Source organism: Musca domestica, unplaced genomic scaffold (genome assembly GCF_030504385.1).
Source record: "Musca domestica strain aabys unplaced genomic scaffold, Musca_domestica.polishedcontigs.V.1.1 5, whole genome shotgun sequence".
Taxonomy (NCBI): domain Eukaryota; kingdom Metazoa; phylum Arthropoda; class Insecta; order Diptera; family Muscidae; genus Musca; species Musca domestica.
This window is the reverse complement of record NW_026712346.1, coordinates 8,460,699-8,482,681: the sequence shown is the minus strand read 5'-3', so window position 1 is coordinate 8,482,681 and position 21,983 is coordinate 8,460,699. Positions and strand designations below refer to the sequence as shown.

General features: G+C 37.2%; 2 protein-coding genes and 2 long non-coding RNA genes across 7 annotated transcripts in view; 2 read left to right on the top strand and 2 right to left on the bottom strand.

The window, feature by feature from the left end:
• The first annotated feature begins 41 nt into the window (after positions 1 to 41).
• Positions 42 to 1,710, top strand: LOC131804868 (uncharacterized). 2 transcript variants are annotated; one of them, XR_009343374.1, is made up of 3 exons: positions 42 to 205; positions 263 to 311; positions 1,407 to 1,710. It is a non-coding gene; the product is annotated as an uncharacterized LOC131804868 (long non-coding RNA). The 2 variants fall into 2 exon arrangements; XR_009343373.1 differs by having other exon boundaries at positions 42 to 311.
• A 6,059-nt stretch (positions 1,711 to 7,769) lies between these two features.
• On the bottom strand, positions 7,770 to 9,989 carry LOC131804909 (uncharacterized). Its single transcript, XM_059128159.1, has one exon. It carries the CDS (start codon positions 9,987 to 9,989, stop codon positions 7,770 to 7,772), a length of 2,220 nt encoding a protein of 739 aa, XP_058984142.1.
• Positions 9,990 to 16,948: 6,959 nt separating this feature from the next.
• On the top strand, positions 16,949 to 17,609 carry LOC109614336 (uncharacterized). Its single transcript, XR_002195501.2, has 2 exons — positions 16,949 to 17,113; positions 17,171 to 17,609. It is a non-coding gene; the product is annotated as an uncharacterized LOC109614336 (long non-coding RNA).
• A 1,210-nt stretch (positions 17,610 to 18,819) lies between these two features.
• The window catches only part of LOC101891732 (proton-coupled amino acid transporter-like protein pathetic), a 158,514-nt gene continuing 155,350 nt past the window's right edge, over positions 18,820 to 21,983 (bottom strand). Inside the window, exons 6-8 of one of the 3 annotated variants that reach the window (XR_009343368.1) lie at positions 19,582 to 21,915; positions 19,393 to 19,518; positions 18,820 to 19,124 (exon numbers count right to left, since the gene is read on the bottom strand). The gene's annotated coding sequence lies outside the window, so the exon portion shown is untranslated. The remainder of the gene's footprint in view (positions 19,125 to 19,392; positions 19,519 to 19,581; positions 21,916 to 21,983) is intronic. The other 2 variants (XR_009343367.1, XR_009343369.1) reach the window with 2 other exon arrangements.

The window sequence follows — 21,983 nt, the reverse complement described above, 5'->3', positions numbered from 1 at the left end:
TCTGAGAGAGTAAGGTAGTTTTATTCTCTTTTGCAAGGAAAATGTGAAAAGTAAACAGACGATATTCCTGCAGAAGCTAGTTGCAAACTAGCTGATTTGTCAAAACAAACCAAATTGTCCCCCTTTAAAATAATTAACCCTTTCGCTACAAGTTTTTACTGGGTTGCTAAATCGAATTTTTTGGATTTCTACTATTATTTGCTGTGTAAATAATAATCAATACTTACATCTTAAAAATTTTAATCCTAAATGTGTTTTTCAGAATGTATCCCTATGGATACAAAAGTACTGAGTGGAAAATAAAAATGCTGGTATGTTATTTTATTTAATTATTGAAATTTTATTTTTATTAGTAGTTTTGAAATACAAAAGTAATTTTTGATTAAGAGCAAATTTTGCTTTATGTAGAAACTAAAACAAGTAAAAATATAATTCATATCATTACAATAAAATAACACAAAATAAATTATTAATCCATATTTAATATATAAAGTATAATCTGAAAAGAAAAAAAATATTGCACTTTGAACATTTGAATCGTGTTTGTCCTTTACATCCTTCGACTTTACATCTACATTTATTCGTCATGTGTTCTGGCAAATGCTGATAACCGTCATATCGAACAGAATTTGAAGGTGTGGCTTGACGATTCCTCTTGAGGGTCATTGCGTTCGTTGAAGATTCTTCATTTTGGCATAATGTTGGGCGTCCACGCAAACGAGAACTTGCCTTCTGCTTTGATTCTTTTCCTCTGGAACAGTTTTTACAAGATTAATTACAATATCAGAACAAAAACCTAGCCCTTCGCCTGAAAGTATTGTTGCCTTTCCCTGATATATCTCAAAATCATAAACTATACCCTTTGAACTGCATAGGCAAAATATTTTCATTCCCCATTTGATGGGTTTTTTAGGCATATACTGTCTCAATGAAGTTCTTCCCTTAAAAGGGACCATCATTTTATTCACACAAAGATTTTCATCTTTTGGAATATGATAAGACTTTTTTGTGAACATATTTATTATAGGACGAACCTGCTGGTTGGTCTACTGTAAACTTTAAATTATTTCGCAAAGAATGAAATCTATTCTTGCTCTTATTGTCTGGGAATGATGGTATTACGGTGCCCATTTTCCAATACATGTCCAAACCCGGATATCTAATGGTACCAATCAGTATTTCTAGAGCTATAAAATTTATTAGTTCAACCTTTGATAAATTTAGAGACTTTCCACATTTAGCCATTGATGCATGGTTTGTTGAATATACTATTTGTTGACGGAAGTCTTCTGTAAAGTACTCCAAGAAATACTCGACAGGCGATTTCATATATATATTTTTTTTTTTTTTGGGATATGTTTCAGAAAAAGAAGTATCTTGGTTAGCCAAATTATCTTTTTTTCCAGCGAAATTGTGCAGCCTTTTTATGTGGAACACGTGGAGTTTCGGAAATTATTGGACTCTCTTGAACGGTTACCTCTGCTGCAAGACGTTCCTCGATCTCAATAATTCCATCGCCTGCATCGTTATCGTTATCAACATTGATATCTTGTAAGATAATTTCATATGGACCTTCTCTAGAAAGTTCGTTTACTAAAAAGCTGTTATTATTATCAAAAGCATTGTACAAGTTGCTTATAAGTTCAGATTTTTCCGATTCATCCGAAATATCCGAATCATCAAAATTGATTAAAATTTTTTCAATTTCAATTTTTAAGCCTGTTTGCCATTTTTTATGTTTTAATATTGTATGGGTGCAGAAAAATAACGTCTGTATCGTATCAACATCAACCGCAAAATGATTTGCGTGGATAATGTTTACTACCACAACTCTCGTTTGTACCCATATGGATACATACAATTTTGAAAAATTGGCAGAGCTTTACTTTGTTTTAAAATCAAAAATTATAAATGGCGAAAGATAAAATAAACGTTGCTCTTTATAACTGTTAAGTTGTAGAAAAAATAATATTGGTATTTATGCATGTATTTTGCAAAATAAAATAACCATTTTTATGAAAAAAAAAATACCGAAAAAATTGTCTCTATTAAATTGCTATATTTTTGTCAGTTTTGTTAAGAATAACTACAATTTATTTTGAAACTTGATAAGAAAGCCTTAAATAACAAGTATTTGTGTATACTTAGGCCAAAACATCGATTCCGAAATTGCAAGATGAGCTTAAAGTTCAATGTATCCATATGGATACAATGGAGCGAAAGGGTTAAAAGAAAGCAAGCAAAAAATAGCAATAAAATAAAAATATAAGCAATAAAAGAAAGATAGATTAGATGTGTTCCCCGGAATCCTTTAATCGTGTTGCAAATGGCGTTTGTCTAAAAATTTTCTTATTACAGATTAATATTTAGGTTTTTTAACATTTTGTTAAGTTGTTCTCCAAAAACAATTAGTGTTGCTTATTCCAAACAAATATTTTCAAATTGAAAGCACAAAAAGAAATAAACAAACAATGCAAAACATCTGATTAAATGTTGATGAATGAGTAGAAGAAGAGTGATTGCAAAAAGAAATTTGTTTAGCAAGAATTTGCAAAATCTCACTGAAAGAACTATCAAAATTTCTCTCTCCAACCGCTCTCTTTTGCAGAACTTTCGGCTTAACAGACAACTTCCAGACTAACCAGACACACCTACTATAGTAATCAATCCCATGGCGGCCGGTTCTATGTACCGGATTGACTCGGAGGTACAAATCTCCGACCAGGGGCCGCCAACCCAGCAAATACATGTTCGTGTTCGTTCATTTGTGTGGAGCAATATTACCCGGAATGTTTGCTCCGTATTCTCTTAGTCCGAGCCGGGATCGAGACCAACCCCGGACCATGGATCTGTTCCGTTTGTTGTAATCGCATCCAGCACTGATCGGTCTCGGTGAAATGCAACGGATGCATGGAGTGGGTGCATTTCCGGAATTGTTCCGGCTTAAACCGGATACAGGAGTACAGAGATAGGGACTACATTGCTTCCTGCTGCGTCAATGTAGACCCCAGTGAGTCTTCATCTTTGGTGTCCTCATCGTCGTCGCAATATGAGACTCCCCCACTTCATAGTCTGAAGAACATTAAGATCGCAGCGATCCAGGAAACGTAACTGAGTACCACCTGCAGGCTTCAAAGTTTTGATGAATACAACGTACTAAGGAAGGAGCGCTCCAGGGGTGCACGAGGAGGATTAGCGTTCCTATTGCACCACTCTGTCCAGTACAGACCTATCTCGCCTGAGCTTGGCTCTAGTGACCCGTACATGGAATGTATGGGGGTAGCGGTCAAGTGTGGAACCGCCGAGGTAGAGGTGCTCAACGTGTACATTCCGCCGTTTAATAGCTGTGCCCCACGTTATATGCCCTGGACGAGTAGTTGTACGTCTGATCTGCGCTAAATCCAGGGTAGCTCCTTTGAAAAAACAAACTCTACCACGATTAGAGCTATGTGCCGCAGTGGTAGCAGCTCAACTGGCTACCAGGGTGAAAAATGACCTAAGGCTTCAGAATAATCCGATGTTTTTATGGACTGATTCTGAAATAGTACTCGCCTGGATAAAATCAAGGTCCAACGTATATAAGACTTTTGTGGCTAATATGGTATCCACCATACAAAACTTAACATTGCCAGAACAATGGAAACACGTTAAGTCAAAAGAAAATCCTGCCGACATTTTATCCCGAGGACTCTCGCCAGCTGATCTTTCTAAATGCCGATTATGGTTTCATGGTCCAGTTTTTCTTCATGGAAAGGCATTCTTCGCGTTGGAGGAAGGTTGGAACATGCTATGCTACAAATGGATGCGAAACACCAAATGATATTGCCTTATAATGATCAAAAAATGTTATGATAGTAGGATCTAGTGCGATTCAGTTCAAACACATAAATTTGAACTGACACTTAGTATCCAAATTAATTTCCTTCCAAGCACATGAACTTGAAGGAGGCCGCCTAGATAGTAATTAAAACTCTTAGTTTAGTCACTACAAAAGACGACTGAATTTTCTTTATTTCTGGCTGTCTTTATATACAAAATTTCTTAACATAATTAATTAAAAAATGCTATTGATAAATGCTGATATAAATTAATTGTAATGTAGGTCGGTTACTAGTAGACATTAAATGCTATGTAAGCAAAATAAATAAATGTGTTAAAGAAACTTAAAAACATTGCAAAAGTGAATGAACCAATGGCCAATGAACTAAAATAAAGAAAATTAACTGTAACAATAAAATAGTCCAAATATGTGATATAATAATGCTGTATAAGCAGTTTAAAACTTATAAATATGTAGGTGTGCTTGATTTTTGTATTTATTGTTTGTTTTGGTAATTAAATCTAAAGTATGTTTATAGAACAATAAAAAAAAAAAAAATATTTATGTATGTTTTAACATTCTCCGCCGCGTTGACATTGTTCAATGAGTGCGCCTGGGTTGGATGCATGTGGGAATGACTCCATTGTAACATCGATTGTTGATTGATAAGATCTTATAGCTGGTGTAGGTATGAATTGAGATGGCTTCTTAAATTTTGTGTGGATCCTCCAACTCAGCAGGCCAAGTAAAATAAGAATGCAGCAAGCTAAAGATGCGTAGCTAACTGCATGATGATGTTGATTTGATGAGTGTATTAATTGTGGTAGGTGTTTTAGAGTTGATTCATGCAACTGTTTTTGTATATTATCCAATTCTTCTTGATGAATCTTGTAAGAGGTGGTATTGGTATTTGTTGAAACCTTTTCAATTTCCTCTTGTCGACTTATATATTGAATGCCTTTCAATCTTACATAGGATGTATGTAAACTACTGGAAGCTGCAAAATGTCCATGTATCGTAACAAATTTGTTTTTTATTACGCAGTTAGGACCAATTTCCATTATTCCGGAATTTTTAATGATGATGAGGTTGGTTTCAGATCCGCATACCATTGAAGATTCAATATCGGCTGTAGTAGCAAAGATCCATTTATTTTGATGATGTAATTGACTCCAAACTGCTGTTCCAGTAATTTTGTGAAGACGGCAATTGCTAGTTGATTGGTTATTGAAGATATTGATCTCGCAAGGGTTAACAAGTGCATTTTTCTTGAGCTTTGACTGCTGATTTCTGCAAATATATTCATCATCGTTTGGTTTGAGACAGCTTGAAATATCCTCTGATTTGACAAGAATATATTCTTCTCTATGTGCATCGGTAGATATGTATTCCGTTTCTGGTTGAATGGCGATTAAGGTGTCATTTTGTATTGTTGGAACTGCAACTATTTTGAACAACTCAAAAAACTGTTGGTTAACTAAGGGTATCTTCACTTCAAAAATGATTTCATATTTTGTAACTGCCCCTTTGACACTCATAAGCTTATAAAGTTGAATCAAATTGTCACCTGATGTTGGCAACGCATGTGAAATTGGGAGATTAGCCTTAATGACACTAATTTCTTCTTTCAATTGTTGAGGAGCCAATAACAGGGGACTTATTTTTCCATGATGAGTATCAGTAAGTACATTAATGATTTCGGCCTGTGTTCTCTGTAGCTTTATTGCGGATAACATCAAATGCGTTGATAGAAGTCCAAACAGTTGATAATTGTTGAATTGGGCGGATTCTTCAGCTATATCGTTATTGTGTTTGTCAATCATTTTCAAAATCTCCCGTATTTTTTGATGAGTGTTAATCTCATCTCTTTTTATAACATTAATAGTTGAATCAATTATTGAAGTCTGATTTTTCAATAGACTGATTATGTGGTCCTGTTCGCCTTTTGCCTGGTTGATAGTCTTTGACATTTCTTCCGCATAGTCCGTATCAAGAACGCCAAAAAGTGAGTGCGCAATATTCCCAATTATGTTGAATGGAGATCTTTTTACACGTTTGTTGATGAATAATTCTTTGTCTTGTAGTAATTCATTTTTCGTCTGCTTCAGGTTGTTTACAAAAATGTTGCACATCTCATGCTGATGCATTACATGGCACATTTGCTGCAACGTTTGTAAGCCGGATGCCAATGACTCTATTTCCGAAACAAAGGGCTTTAAGTCATAATATACTAACATCTTCCATTCTGCTGTATTCAATTTCATTGTTCCTAACCCTTCAAAATACAATCCTGGATCATTGTGAAATTGTGTAACTTTCAAATTGTTGCACAGGACCATAGGTATTAGGAACAATGTTAATAATACTGATAGTATTATAGGACTGTTTGCAATTCTCACTCTTTTTGCCGGAATGACATCTCTTCCATGTTCATCTGTTACCGATTTTTTCTTGTGGGAAATTGTGCTTTCTTGAGTTGTATCTTTGTCAATTATAGCATTATCATGATCTTCTGGACCCATTATTTGTTGATACCGTTGTGGTCGCGCTCTATTACATTTTATGCATCTTTGAACGGTAGACCTTGCTGTTATCTTGCCTTTTATTGGCCAGAATCGCTGTCTTTTTGCGTTTAACAAGGCTTGAACTCCACAATGTTTATTTTCTTCATGAACTGTCTTAAATAGCAATTTCACCAAAGGATCATTATAAGGCAATATCATTTGGTCTTCAAATCAAATCTTCCTCCAACGCGAAGAATGCCTTCATCATCCAAAAACGGTGATAAACTGCATAGCGAGCTATGCTTATTAATCTGCTTTTCAGCCTTCAATGCGTTGATATCAGCTGCAAATTCGGATGATTGTACGGCTTGAATTATTCGACGAAGGGAGTCGTCTAATTCGTTGGAAGACAGTGCTATATGTTGAGGCCGGTGTGCCTTTTGCATACGTGCATTGCTGGTGAATCTAAGCACGTATGCTAAAATTCTTTGTAACTTCCTGAATGAATTTTTGTGCTCGATCATATGTATTAGATGCATGTCAGAAGCTACTATTGACGTCGTAGCTGCAGTCTTTAACTCCATGCTATTTGTTATATCCTCTTGCGGAGAGAATTTGGTCGGCCATAGTTCTTCCCTTTCATGAAGAAAAACTGGACCATGAAACCATAATCGGCATTTAGAAAGATCAGCTGGCGAGAGTCCTCGGGATAAAATGTCGGCAGGATTTTCTTTTGACTTAACGTGTTTCCATTGTTCTGGCAATGTTAAGTTTTGTATGGTGGATACCATATTAGCCACAAAAGTCTTATATACGTTGGACCTTGATTTTATCCAGGCGAGTACTATTTCAGAATCAGTCCATAAAAACATCGGATTATTCTGAAGCCTTAGGTCATTTTTCACCCTGGTAGCCAGTTGAGCTGCTACCACTGCGGCACATAGCTCTAATCGTGGTAGAGTTTGTTTTTTCAAAGGAGCTACCCTGGATTTAGCGCAGATCAGACGTACAACTACTCGTCCATCTTTTCCAATAAAACGAATATAAATAGGCAAACACATGCAACTGGATTTTCGTCGGGATCTCCCCACAGAATACATGTCGCGGTATCTTAAAGTTGTTGAGACCTTCCAATTCCCTTCGAAATGTTTTCCAAATGGCACAAAGTTTTTCGGGTAATGCTTCGTCCCAATCTAATGTATGTTGCCACAGCTGCTGAATAAATATTTTTGCCTTCGCCACAATCGGTGCAAGTAGGCCAAGCGGATCAAATAATTTTACTAGTTCAGACGTAACTACTCGTTTTGATATGATTTCATTATGATCAATGTTCGTTTTTACACAAAATTGATCTGCTTGCGGCATCCAATATAATCCCAACGTCTTTATTGTTTGAGATTTGTTGAGATCCAGGTTCACTTCTCGATCGCTATGTGGTATGTCCTTCAGCAATCTTGGTGTATTAGAATGAAGCCGTGTTGTTTCAAGATTGTTATTAACTCCTTTTGTATTTCAATAGCTGTACTTAGGCTATCTGTACCGCCGAGACCGTCATCCATATAAAAATTATCTTTCAGCATTTGTGAGCCTAATGGATAACGCTCCATGTTCTCGTTTGCAATCTTTTGTAAGCATTTTGTAGCCAGATACGGTGCTGAACGTGTCCCATATGTGACCGTATTAAGTATGTAATAACTGACTGGATGGGATGGATCCTCTCTCCAGATAATTAGCTGATACCTTTGATCATCGGGATGCATTAAAATCTGCCTGTACATCTTTTCAATATCGGTTGTGAAGACGAATTTTGGCAATCGAAACCTCAGCAAAATAGAAAACAATTCACTTTGTACGATTGGTCCTGTATACATTAGATCATTTAACGATTGACCTGATGAAGTTTTCGCTGATGCGTCAAATACAACCCTAAGTTTTGTTGTTGTACTATCGGGCTTAAGAACACAATGATGCGGAATAAAATATTTAGGATTTGATACGGTACACACGTCAATCTTTTGCATGTGTCCTAATTGTTCATATTCTCGCATAAATTTAATGTACTGACTTCGGATATCTTCCTTCTGTAGAAGTCGGCGTTCAAGGCTCATAAATCGGTTATAAGCCATTGCATGTGATTTCCCCAATGCTGTTGGAGATTCTTGAAACGGAAAGCTGACGATGAAACGACCATTCTGATCCGTCTTAACATGTTGATTGAAGTGAGATTCGCAAAGGGTTTCTAATGGAGACATGACCTTTTCAGTTGATTCCACTTCCTCAAGTTTCCATAATTTTTCGATAGCTTGTTCCAGTGATGTTTCACTAAAAATTGCGCATGTTAGCGCTGCTGATGTGTCGTCCGTTGACGATTGTTGAACTAAACCACCTACAATCCAGCCAAGCGCAATATTTTGGAGTATGGGTTGATGACCATTTAGTTTTATTGTGCCTGGTTGCATTAAACTGAAGTAAAACTCAGCTCCGAGTAAAATGTCAATTTTTCCTTGAACGTTAAAATTAGGGTCTGCTAATCTAATATTCTTGGGAATTTGCCAGTTTTGTATATCCAAATCATGATTTGGTTGCGGAGGTATAATTGTGGGCAAAACAAATGCTTCCAAATTTGTGGAAAATTCAGAATTGCTTGATAACATTTGTATGTTTACCCGATGATAAGCCTTCTTCTGAATCCTTCCGACTCCGGAAATAGATAAAGAGGCATCTGCTGTTCTAAGTGACAATTTTTGTATGAGTCTTTCCGTCACAATGTTCACTTGCGAACCCGAGTCTAACACCGCTCTAAATTCGCCTGACATACCGTTAGTCGCTTTGATGATGACTCTAGCCGTTGCTAGAATTACATTTTTCTGATCTTCTGCTGATGCCGAAGAAACTGCAGTAACGTTAACTGGTGCGATATCGATTTTTGTTGGTGGTGATTGATTTGAGGCCTTCGGCGACGGTTGAGACTTTTTTGGCAAATGTAGCAGTGTATTGTGCTTATTACTACATATTTTGCAGTTGCCAGAAAAACAAGTTTTTGCTGCATGGTCCGATTTGAAACAATTTACACACAATTTATGTTGCTGTATCCATTTCAATCGCTCACCTTCTGTCATTGCCAAGAACTTCTTACAATGATAAATTGGATGGGAGTCGTTCTTGCATAGTTTACAACTCCTGTGATCCTCCACTGATGTTACGGACGAAACAGTTTTGGTTGAACCCTTGTGCGTAGATGCCGCTTTTCCAATCGATTCCATTGATTCGAATTGAAGTTCCAAAAATGAAAACAGCTCTTTCATAGTAGGAACTTCCTTCGGATTCGCCAGTGATTGCATGAATCGTATGTACAGAGCGTGATCCAATTTCTTTGTGATCAATTGAATCAATAGAGCATCCCAAGACGTTGTGTCGATTTGAAGATTGTTGAGGGCTAGCATGCATTCCTTTGTATTGTCATGCAGAGCCTTGATATAGGCCGTTGATGAAGTTCCATTTGGTTGACTCAAAATCCGTTCTACTAGAGTGGAAACAAGAACCCGCTTATTGTTATAACGTTCTTGCAGCAACATCCATGCCGTTTTGTAATTATCCTCTGTCAAGGATAGATGACTGATTAGTTTGCCAGCCTCGCCAGACAAATTGGTTTTGAGATACCACATTTTTTGAACACTTGGAAGAGACTGTTTGTCTACCATCTCCAAGAAAAGTTCATAGAACTGACGCCACTTCAAACAATCCCCATTGAATTGAGGAATTGTTACCTTTGGTAGTGGGAGTGAACTGTGTGCTATAATGTCACTCCCTAATTGAGGTGCAATGGTCACGGTTTCGCTGCATTTGTCTTTCAAGACTGCAAGTTTTATTAAGTTGTCTTGTACCGAATCTTCCAGCATATCGTAGTTTTCTTGACTTAATCCAATTTTCGATGGATCTTCAATCTGCTGCAATATTTCATCGTAGAGCTCCGTTATTTGATTCCATAGCTTTTTTTATAGTATCTTCTTTGATGCTATAAAATTGCTTCGGCTGTTCCGCTTCGATTGTGCCCAAGCCTTGCAAGTGACGACTAAGGGCACTCATTCGAGCATTTATCATTCTGACAAGCCCATCAACACGGGAAGGTATTTTGTCTCCTGCGACAACTTCAGTCGATTTCTCTCTCAAGGTGGGAACTGGCTTACTTTTGGCTGACCTCAGTTTCTTTATTTCCGCGTCTATATATTCCATTGTTGAGCTGAACTTCTCTCCAATCGTTCTATATAGATTCCGAGCAATATACGGATCATCCTCTGACAATGATGGATCATCGCGAATTCTGTTTTCTGCCTTCTCAAAATTCTGCCATAACAGCCTTAGTTCATCAAGTTTGCTCTTGTAGAACTCTTCCGTTCTACTTTCAAGAGGTGCCTTCTTTATAGTAGAGACGAATTTTTCGAAATTGCTGCCTCTTTCTTCTTGCTGAGAAATAAGCTCTTGAACGTTTGCCATTATTGTTTGTTGATTTATCAGCGAGTAGCAGCAGTTGTTGTATGATGATTAGTTACCGGCAATTTCCTCCTGGTTTTCCTCCAGAGCTCCAAAAGGGGGTTTTTGAAATTGGTACGCGTGCGTTACGTCCTCACACCTTGTGGATAACGTCACCAAAAATGTTTCGGTTTAGTTATCGTCAGGATCACGTCTTACGATTCAAATCCTTTACCACTTGTGGGCAAAAGGATGTGTGTAAACGATCACGTCTTACGATTCAAATCCTTTACCACTTGTGGGGCAAAAGGATGTGTGTAAACGATCTCGCCGGGGCCACCAAAAAAAAATGTTTTGATCGGGGTCACCAAAAAAATGTTATGATAGTAGGATCTAGTGCGATTCAGTTCAAACACATAAATTTGAACTGACACTTAGTATCCAAATTAATTTCCTTCCAAGCTCATGAACTTGAAGGAGGCCGCCTAGATAGTAATTAAAACTCTTAGTTTAGTCACTACAAAAGACGACTGAATTTTCTTTATTTCTGGCTGTCTTTATATACAAAATTTCTTAACATAATTAATTAAAAAATGCTATTGATAAATGCTGATATAAATTAATTGTAATGTAGGTCGGTTACTAGTAGACATTAAATGCTATGTAAGCAAAATAAATAAATGTGTTAAAGAAACTTAAAAACATTGCAAAAGTGAATGAACCAATGGCCAATGAACTAAAATAAAGAAAATTAACTGTAACAATAAAATAGTCCAAATATGTGATATAATAATGCTGTATAAGCAGTTTAAAACTTATAAATATGTAGGTGTGCTTGATTTTTGTATTTATTGTTTGTTTTGGTAATTAAATCTAAAGTATGTTTATAGAACAATAAAAAAAAATATTTATGTATGTTTTAACATGCCCAATATCAGTTCACTTCTGGTAGGCAATAACCGTCTGATGCTAGGGGATTTCAATGCCCATCATGAATTATGGCATTCCGTCCTAGGTAATGACCAGAGAGGCATGGCGCTGGCTGAGCAAATTGATAGCTCCACGTTTTGTACAGTAAATAAGGACGCGTCCACCAGAATAAGGGGATACTGCCACAGTTCACCGGATATATCCATATCCATCTTGTCCCCAGGTCTGACGAATGACGTAACTTGGCAATCAGTCATTTCTCTAGTCTCAGACCTCCCCATTATTGTCGCCTTCAACAGACCATCCGACTTCATAGACTCTTAACGCCGCATTTTCCTTAATCATGGGAAAGCCGATTGGCAAGAATTCAGAGAATATGCCAATCGCTATATACCTTCTGGTCGAATACCTGAAATAAGACTAAATTCCAGCAGAGGCAGCGGGATTAGCAAACGAGCGAGATGAGCTTCGCCGTACGTACCCTAATAACTCCAGAGTCAGGGAACTTACTCTGGAAGTAAGCAGGTTAGTAGGTGAGTATAAGCGGAAAAAGTGGTTAGTACATCTGAAGCATTGCAACATCAGTACCGGAACAAGTAAATTGTGGGCAACGGTTAAGTCGCTCTCGAACCCTGGGAAAAGGACGATCGGACATCTGTCTCATTTACCGGCGCAAAAGTGACAGATCCGAAGAGGTGCGCGTGATATTTCAACCGGCAGATTGTAGAGCTCCCCGAGATTGACAGGGCTCAGAGAAGGATCCTACGCCGTTTACAATCCCTTCTAGCCGAAGAGTTACCACCACAATTTACATTGGAAGATGTTGCACGTGTCATCAGAAGCGCAATGTCATCCAAAGCGCTTGGTCCTGAGGGAATCTCTATGGTGATGTTGAATCAACTGGATGAACCAGGAGTTGAGTATCTTACAAAGCTCTTCAATCTGTCGTTAGCCACATTGGTAGTTCCCGATTCCGAAAATTGCACAGCAGAGGTCTCAATCAGAACAAGCCGTGCGATAGAACAGTTATGGTGGCACTTGATTTATCAAAAGCCTTTGATACAGTCAATCATGCCACTCTGTTTGAGGACATTGAGCCCACCGCCCTCCGGCCAAGTTTGAAACGTCGGTTAGTAAACTACATGTGCGGACTCGTAGAGTTAAACAGGGAGTTCCCCAAGGTAGGGTGATATCTCCGGAACTGTTTAACCTCTACCACGCCCTCCAGACGGCATAGAGATTATCATGCATGTCACAGAAATTAATTCCGTTCGGAAGTGGAATTAATTCCGTATTAAGCTTCTCCAGAAAACGAATTTTTTTTCGGAATGGAACCACTTTTGATTTTGAAAGTGGAATTGCTTTTATTTGAGAACTTGTCACTTTTAAATACTCTGAAATTGCTTTAAAGTAATAAAAATATTGTTTTTAATAATAAATTCACATAAAAGTTCACATTTTTGGGCTTTTTATTTCAAAATTTTCTAATTTTTAGTTATCAATAGATATTTAGCAATAAATGAAACCACTTTTTAGCAAAGTGTTGCCACATGTTTTTTCTTTAAAACAACCACCGTTTTCTTTAATAATTTAAAGGAATGATATACTAAAGCAAAAGTAGAAAAAAGAAAAACAAACCAAAAGTTGTCAAAGCATACAAAATGTAAGTATTTTAAAATGTATAAATTTGGAAATGTTAATTAATTATTTGGTCATTTAGGGGAAAACACAGAAGTTCGGAGCAGGAAAAAATTTTTATAGATTTTATGGAGAGCCACCAGGACCTAGCCAGAGGATATGTGAAAGGTGATAGAGTTGTTGCTGTAGCATATTGGTCACAACTTACCGAAAAACTGAATTCTTCAGGACCACCCACCAAGGATTGCAATGGCTGGAAAAAGACGTGGGCAGACTGGAAAGTGTACATTAAAAAAAAATGTGCCACAACAAAAAGAGAATGCAAAAACTGGGGGTGGTCCTTATAACCAGTGGTGCTCAAAACCGTGTTCTAGAACATGAAGAGAAAAAAGAGATAATTTAAGAGAAAATTAAAACTCTATTTTACTTTATATTTTACAGTTCTATTTAATTGTTTTTAAACAAGAAGGTTTGCCAAAATAATAAGTAAAGCAAATGGATAAAAATATTTGTGTAAATAATGACTTAACACTGTTTTGTTCTTGATTAAAATAAGCAAAGAGAAATTTGAATGAAAAGAGATATTTCTTTTTGGGCACCGCTGTTATAACAAGTATGTGCTTAGTGAAATTGAGGAATCAGTGGCAGTATTGTGTGGTCTCCATAAAAGTGTTGAAGGCATTGAAGGAACAAAAAGTTTTGGAGAGGTGGATGTGTAGGAATTTTTTGACGGGTTAGGGAAAGAACATGGGAACAATACGCACGATGTGATGCCATCAACATCAAAGGGCTTAAAACGAGCAACCTCAGGAAATAAAGAAAATAGCCGCTTGGACATTACATTATCGCCTTCCCACTAAGTATGTCATTCACCGTCGCCGAAACGAGTTAGAGCACGTACTCCTAAAACAGAATTAAATAATCTATTAAAGGAGGAGAACAGTCATTTAAAAAGAATTGTCGATCTTATGGAAAAGGAGGACAAAAATAAGAAAAAAGGGGAGATCCTTAATGTAATGGAAGAACAGCGAGAAGAAATGAAGGCACAAAATGAAAAATTAGAGAAGCTTTGCAATATCCTACATTCCAATTCAAACAAATATTTTCAAACAAATATTTTTTTATTCCAAACAAATATTTTCAAATTGAAAGCACAGAAAGAAATAAACAAACAATGCAAGACATCTGATTAAATGTTGATGAATGAGTAGAAGAAGAATGATTGCAAAAAGAAATTTGTTTAGCAAGAATTTGCAAAATCTCACTGAAAGAACTATCAAAATTTCTCTCTCCAACCGCTCTCTTTTGCAGAACTTTCGGCTTAACAGACATCTTCCAGACTAACCAGACACACTATAGTAATCAATCCCATGGCGGCCGGTTCTATGTACCGGATTGACTCGGAGGTACAAATCTCCGACCAGGGGCCGCCAACCCAGCAAATACATGTTCGTGTTCGTTCATTTGTGTGGAGCAATATTACCCGGAATGTTTGCTCCGTATTCTCTTAGTCCGAGCCGGGATCGAGACCAACCCCGGACCATGGATCTGTTCCGTTTGTTGTAATCGCATCCAGCACTGATCGGTCTCGGTGAAATGCAACGGATGCATGGAGTGGGTGCATTTCCGGAATTGTTCCGGCTTAAACCGGATACAGGAGTACAGAGATAGGGACTACATTGCTTCCTGCTGCGTCAATGTAGACCCCAGTGAGTCTTCATCTTTGGTGTCCTCATCGTCGTCGCAATATGAGACTGCCCCGCTTCATAGTCTGAAGAACATTAAGATCGCAGCGATCCAGGAAACGTAACTGAGTACCACCTGCAGGCTTCAAAGTTTTGATGAATACAACGTACTAAGGAAGGAGCGCTCCAAGGGTGCACGAGGAGGATTAGCGTTCCTATTGCACCACTCTGTCCAGTACAGACCTATCTCGCCTGAGCTTGGCTCTAGTGACCCGTACATGGAATGTATGGGGGTAGAGGTCAAGTGTGGAACCGCCGAGGTAGAGGTGCTTAACGTGTACATTCCGCCGTTTAATAGCTGTGCTCCACGTTATATGCCCAATATCAGTTCACTTCTGGTAGGCAATAACCGTCTGGTGCTAGGGGATTTCAATGCCCATCATGAATTATGGCATTCCGTCCTAGGTAATGACCAGAGAGGCATGGCGCTGGCTGAGCAAATTGATAGCTCCACGTTTTGTACAGTGAATGAGGACGCGTCCACCAGAATAAGGGGATACTGCCACAGTTCACCGGACATATCCATATCCATCTTGTCCCCAGGTCTGACGAATGACGTAACTTGGCAATCAGTCATTTCTCTAGTCTCAGACCTCCCCATTATTGTCGCCTTCAACAGACCATCCGACTTCATAGACTCTTAACGCCGCATTTTCCTTAAGCATGGGAAAGCCGATTGGCAAGAATTCAGAGAATATGCCAATCGCTATATACCTTCTGGTCGAATACCTGAAATAAGACTAAATTCCAGCAGAGGCAGCGGGATTAGCAAACGAGCGAGATGAGCTTCGCCGTACGTACCCTAATAACTCCAGAGTCAGGGAACTTACTCTGGAAGTAAGCAGGTTAGTAGGTGAGTATAAGCGGAAAAAGTGGTTAGTACATCTGAAGCATTGCAACATCAGTACCGGAACAAGTAAATTGTGGGCAACGGTTAAGTCGCTCTCGAACCCTGGGAAAAGGACGATCGGACATCTGTCTCATTTAACGGCGCAAAAGTGACAGATCCGAAGAGGTGCGCGTGATATTTCAACCGGCAGATTGTAGAGCTCCCCGAGATTGACAGGGCTCAGAGAAGGATCCTACGCCGTTTACAATCCCTTCTAGCCGAAGAGTTACCACCACAATTTACATTGGAAGATGTTGCACGTGTCATCAGAAGCGCAATGTCATCCAAAGCGCTTGGTCCTGAGGGAATCTCTATGGTGATGTTGAATCAGCTGGATGAACCAGGAGTTGAGTATCTTACAAAGCTCTTCAATCTGTCGTTAGCCACATTGGTAGTTCCCGATTCCGAAAATTGCACAGCAGAGGTCTCAATCAGAACAAGCCGTGCGATAGAACAGTTATGGTGGCACTTGATTTATCAAAAGCCTTTGATACAGTCAATCATGCCACTCTGTTTGAGGACATTGAGCCCACCGCCCTCCGGCCAAGTTTGAAACGTCGGTTAGTAAACTACATGTGCGGACTCGTAGAGTTAAACAGGGAGTTCCCCAAGGTAGGGTGATATCTCCGGAACTGTTTAACCTCTACCACGCCCTCCAGACGGCATAGAGATTATCATGCATGTCACAGAAATTAATTCCGTTCGGAAGTGGAATTAATTCCGTATTAAGCTTCTCCAGAAAACGAATTTTTTTTTCGGAATGGAACCACTTTTGATTTTGAAAGTGGAATTGCTTTTATTTGAGAACTTGTCACTTTTAAATACTCTGAAATTGCTTTAAAGTAATAAAAATATTGTTTTTAATAATAAATTCACATAAAAGTTCACATTTTTGGGCTTTTTATTTCAAAATTTTCTAATTTTTAGTTATCAATAGATATTTAGCAATAAATGAAACCACTTTTTAGCAAAGTGTTGCCACATGTTTTTTCTTTAAAACAACCACCGTTTTCTTTAATAATTTAAAGGAATTATACAATATGGCACTACGAATGATATACTAAAGCAAAAGTAGAAAAAAGAAAAACAAACCAAAAGTTGTCAAAGCATACAAAATGTAAGTATTTTAAAATGTATAAATTTGGAAATGTTAATTAATTATTTGGTCATTTAGGGGAAAACACAGAAGTTCGGAGCAGGAAAAAATTTTTATAGATTTTATGGAGAGCCACCAGGACCTAGCCAGAGGATATGTGAAAGGTGATAGAGTTGTTGCTGTAGCATATTGGTCACAACTTACCGAAAAACTGAATTCTTCAGGACCACCCACCAAGGATTGCAATGGCTGGAAAAAGACGTGGGCAGACTGGAAAGTGTACATTAAAAAAAAATGTGCCACAACAAAAAGAGAATGCAAAAACTGGGGGTGGTCCTTATAACCAGTGGTGCTCAAAACCGTGTTCTAGAACATGAAGAGAAAAAAGAGATAATTTAAGAGAAAATTAAAACTCTATTTTTCTTTATATTTTACAGTTCTATTTAATTGTTTTTAAACAAGAATGTTTGCCAAAATAATAAGTAAAGCAAATGGATAAAAATATTTGTGTAAATAATGACTTAACACTGTTTTGTTCTTGATTTAAATAAGCAAAGAGAAATTTGAATGAAAAGAGATATTTCTTTTTGGGCACCGCTGTTATAACAAGTATGTGCTTAGTGAAATTGAGGAATCAGTGGCAGTATTGTGTGGTCTCCATAAAAGTGTTGAAGGCATTGAAGGAACAAAAAGTTTTGGAGAGGTGGATGTGTAGGAATTTTTTGACGGGTTAGGGAAAGAACATGGGAACAATACGCACGATGTGATGCCATCAACATCAAAGGGCTTAAAACGAGCAACCTCAGGAAATAAAGAAAATAGCCGCTTGGACATTACATTATCGCCTTCCCACTAAGTATGTCATTCACCGTCGCCGAAACGAGTTAGAGCACGTACTCCTAAAACAGAATTAAATAATCTATTAAAGGAGGAGAACAGTCATTTAAAAAGAATTGTCGATCTTATGGAAAAGGAGGACAAAAATAAGAAAAAAGGGGAGATCCTTAATGTAATGGAAGCTTTGCAATATCCTACATGATGATTCTAAAGCTAGACAGCTTAACAACGTTGCAGAGCAAAAACTGTTAAAAGAAAAAAATGAGTTAAAATTGAAACTACTCGAAATTGAAGATTAAAAGCTTCAAATTGAAAAAGAGAAGGCAAAACAATACTAAGAAGCCAAACAATACATATTTTGATCTCTGCAACTATATAGTTCAAATAGATTAAGTTTTCTAAGTCAAAATGAAATTCCAAATAAGTTCTTTTTTTTACATATAATGTATTAAAATTAGTTTTATTAATAATATTTAAATAAAAAATGAATTACCTTATACATATTTTAATATTTAATTTAAACCTAAAGCCATGTTATCCCTCAGTCGTTTGGCGATGTTGTACATATTTGCTTGGGGTGACTCTTCAACATCGCCTACGTTTGCTTCATCATTTCCATGTGTCTCAGGTATAGGTTCTTCCTCCCATACCACATTCAATTCCCTGCATATGTTATGAAGGGCACAACACACGTTTGTAATGTTAACCGCCTTTTTGGGTACCATGCAAACTTCGAAATCGGCTTTTCAGCACGCCAATTGTCCTTTCAACAATGTTGCGACCGGATGCATGGCTGTTATTAAATTTGTGTTGGACTGTTCCGGCAGCAACATCTTTGTACGGAGTAATTAAAAAAGGTTCCAAACCATACCCAGAATCACCGAGTAACAAAGAATTTGTGTCCCCTTGGTTATACGAATTTAAAAAGTAATTCCTGGCATTGCACATGTTCCATATAAAGGAATCATGACAAGACCCAGGCCTGGAAGCATCTACAGCAAGCACTTTCATCCTATAATCGCAAATCTAAAAAAAAAATTGAATTATTAACGTAGATAAAGATTAACCTAGAATACTTGCAATCATGACGTTAAGGCTATACGTTCCTTTTCTGTTGAGAAAGAGGGACTCGTCTTCCCGTGGCTTGTTGATTTTAATGTGTGTGCCATCAATGCACCCTATGATTCCAGGTATCCTACATTTTTGGAAAAAATGCAATTTGGAATCAGATTTTTCATTTGTGGTCAATCGCAATTGTATCCACTGTGGGCAAATTGTATTTTCAATTGCGTATATATATATATATATATATATATATATATATATATATATATATATATATATATATATATATATATATATAATTTTGGAAACTGTGCTTCTTCCCAGAGAAATGTCAACGCCCTTGCCTTTAATTTTGGGAAGTTAGTAAATAGATGTGGAAAGTGCTAAGTAATTCTTACCTACCTTACCGAAGTGCTGTCGTCAATTGTAGCATTGGAGGAATTGATGATTTTGGAAGATGCTGGCTTATTTTGTCCATTACCAAAATAAAGGCTTCTTTGTTTAATCGGAAATAACTAATAGATCTAAAAAAAAAAGTTATTTTAATTTATAAATTAAACTTAAATGGTAATAACAAAAATACTCACACTGCATTGTGATAGGACAAATTTCTACGGCGTACTTTTTCAATACCCCGTTGATTAATTTGAGCATCAATCACAGAAACAATGTTTTTCACTGGGATTTAAAGAAATAAGATTACTTTAAAATGCAACAAATTTTTCCCGATTCTCTTTTACGTTGTTTTTATACCCTCCACCATACTATGGAGGGTATATTAACTTTGTCATTCCGTTTGTAACTCCTCGAAATACTCATGTCAGACACAACAAAGTATATATATTCTTGATCAGCGTAAAATTCTAAGTCGATTTAGCAATGTCCGTCTGTCTGTCTGTCTGTCCGTCTGTCTGTTGTAATCACGCTATCTTTCGAACGAATTGAGATACAAGGCTAAAATTTTGCACACAGGTTTATTTTTAGAGTAGGCAGGTTAAGTTCGTAAATGGGCCATGTAGGTCCACGTTTTCATATAGCCCCCATATAACGGTACCTCCCGATATTCGGTATTTTGATGATTTTAGCGACATTATTCACCGGAATTGTTTCAAATTTGGTATTTGAAGTTCGAAATGGATACTACAGCCTAAGACAGAAAATTGTCTGTGCAGGTCCACGTCTTCGTATAGCCCCCATATAACTGTACCTCCCGATATTTGGTATTTTGATGATTTTAGCGACATTATTAATCGGAATTGTACAAAATTTGGTATTTGAAGTTCGCAATGGATACTACAGCCTAAGACAGAAAATTGTCTGTTCAGGTCCACGTCTTCGTATAGCCCCCATATAACGGTACCTCCCTATATTCGGTATTTTGGTGATTTTAGCGTCTTTATTCACCAAAATTTTTTCAAATTACGCATTTAGAGTTCGTAATGGAAACTCCAGTCTGTGACAGAAAATTGTCTATGCAGGTCCAGGTCTTCGTATAGGCCCCATATACCAGTACCTCCCTATATTCGGTATTTTGACGAGTTTAGGTACAATACTCACCGAACTTGTTTGAAATGTCGTATTTGAAGTTCGTAATGGATGCTACAGAATATGACAAAAAATTGTCTACGCAGGTTCAGGTCTTCGCACAGCTCCGATATAACGGTACCTCCTTATATTCTATACTTTGATGATTTTAGTTACATTATTCGCGTTTATTTCAAGTTCCGAATTTGAATTTGGTAATGACTCATGACAAATAATGCCTGTGTGGGTCCACGTCGTATAGGCACCAATATAACGGCAATATTCGGTATTTTTAAAATTTTACCAAAATTTTTTCAGGATTTTATTTCCAAATTCGTTCCAAATGGTGGAGGGTACTCAAAGTTCGGCCCGGCCGAACTTACTACTTTTTAACTTGTTAATCATATGGTTTTGTTTTGATTATAGCAATGTTGCCATATTTTAACTAAGAAAAGCGATTCGTTTTAGTTTTCGGAATTCATAAAATCGATCGGAATCTAGAGAAGCTAAAACAAAAACGATCGAAATGCAATTACGGAATTGAAATCATTCCGATCGGAATCTGTGACATGCCTGATAGATTAAAAAGTAGTCGTGGTCAGTTCCTCTGCCCCAAATAAATACTTAGGGTTGGATGGAAAGTCAACAGTATCTTATGTAATAATTTTCAAACCGATATCTTCATTATTTTGGCAAATATTGGGCGTAAAAGTAGGCGTGGTCAATATTTTTTTCTTTAGAAACCTATCTTGGGGTATGACGAACGTTTGTACAAAAAATAATGCAAATCGGTCCGGCCGTTCTCAACTGATTCCATTACCAACGAACAACAATTGATTTTTATATATATAGAGTTATGTCAAAAGCGAAATGGACAAAATTGACTTTGATTTCCCTATAAATGGTCAAAATTTTAAATCATAACGCATAACAAAATGTAATTTAATAAACGAACGTTGTCTAAGGGAATACATATGTCGTAAAACCTACTTATACTTTTTTAATTGTTATTCGACTAATTTACGAACAGATGAATAAAAATTTCTAATGGAAGTAGGCCGCATCAAATATAGTTGGAAAATGTTCCTGAATATTGAATTTTAGAGAGTGTGTTGGGTAAGTCGTGTTTGGTAAGAGTGTGTTGGGTTTGTCGTGATAACATATGTTTTTGACATCTATGCTCCTGGATGTCCTTTTCAACCTTATATGGAAACACAATGGACAGAGGTAAAGTTTTTTGCGTATTTTTTCCAATGCCCAACTTAAACTTTGTTGAAACATTCACTTCGAGTTATCGTCTATATAATTTTGATCATGGTTCCCTGTGTGCTGATTATTTGTAGTAATCTAATTCCGGGGCCTTTTGGTTCATTGTGATCATCCTTAAGTAAATGTGTCTATAAATAAAGATAGAAGTGTTATTAAATAGAAGGAATTATATTTAAGTTGCGTTCGAATGAGAATC

What these genes read in the sequence shown, in the direction of transcription:
- LOC131804909 (XM_059128159.1), bottom strand. Translation starts at nt 9,989, where the DNA reads ATGTGGTATCTCAAAACCAATTTGTCTGGCGAGGCTGGCAAACTAATC.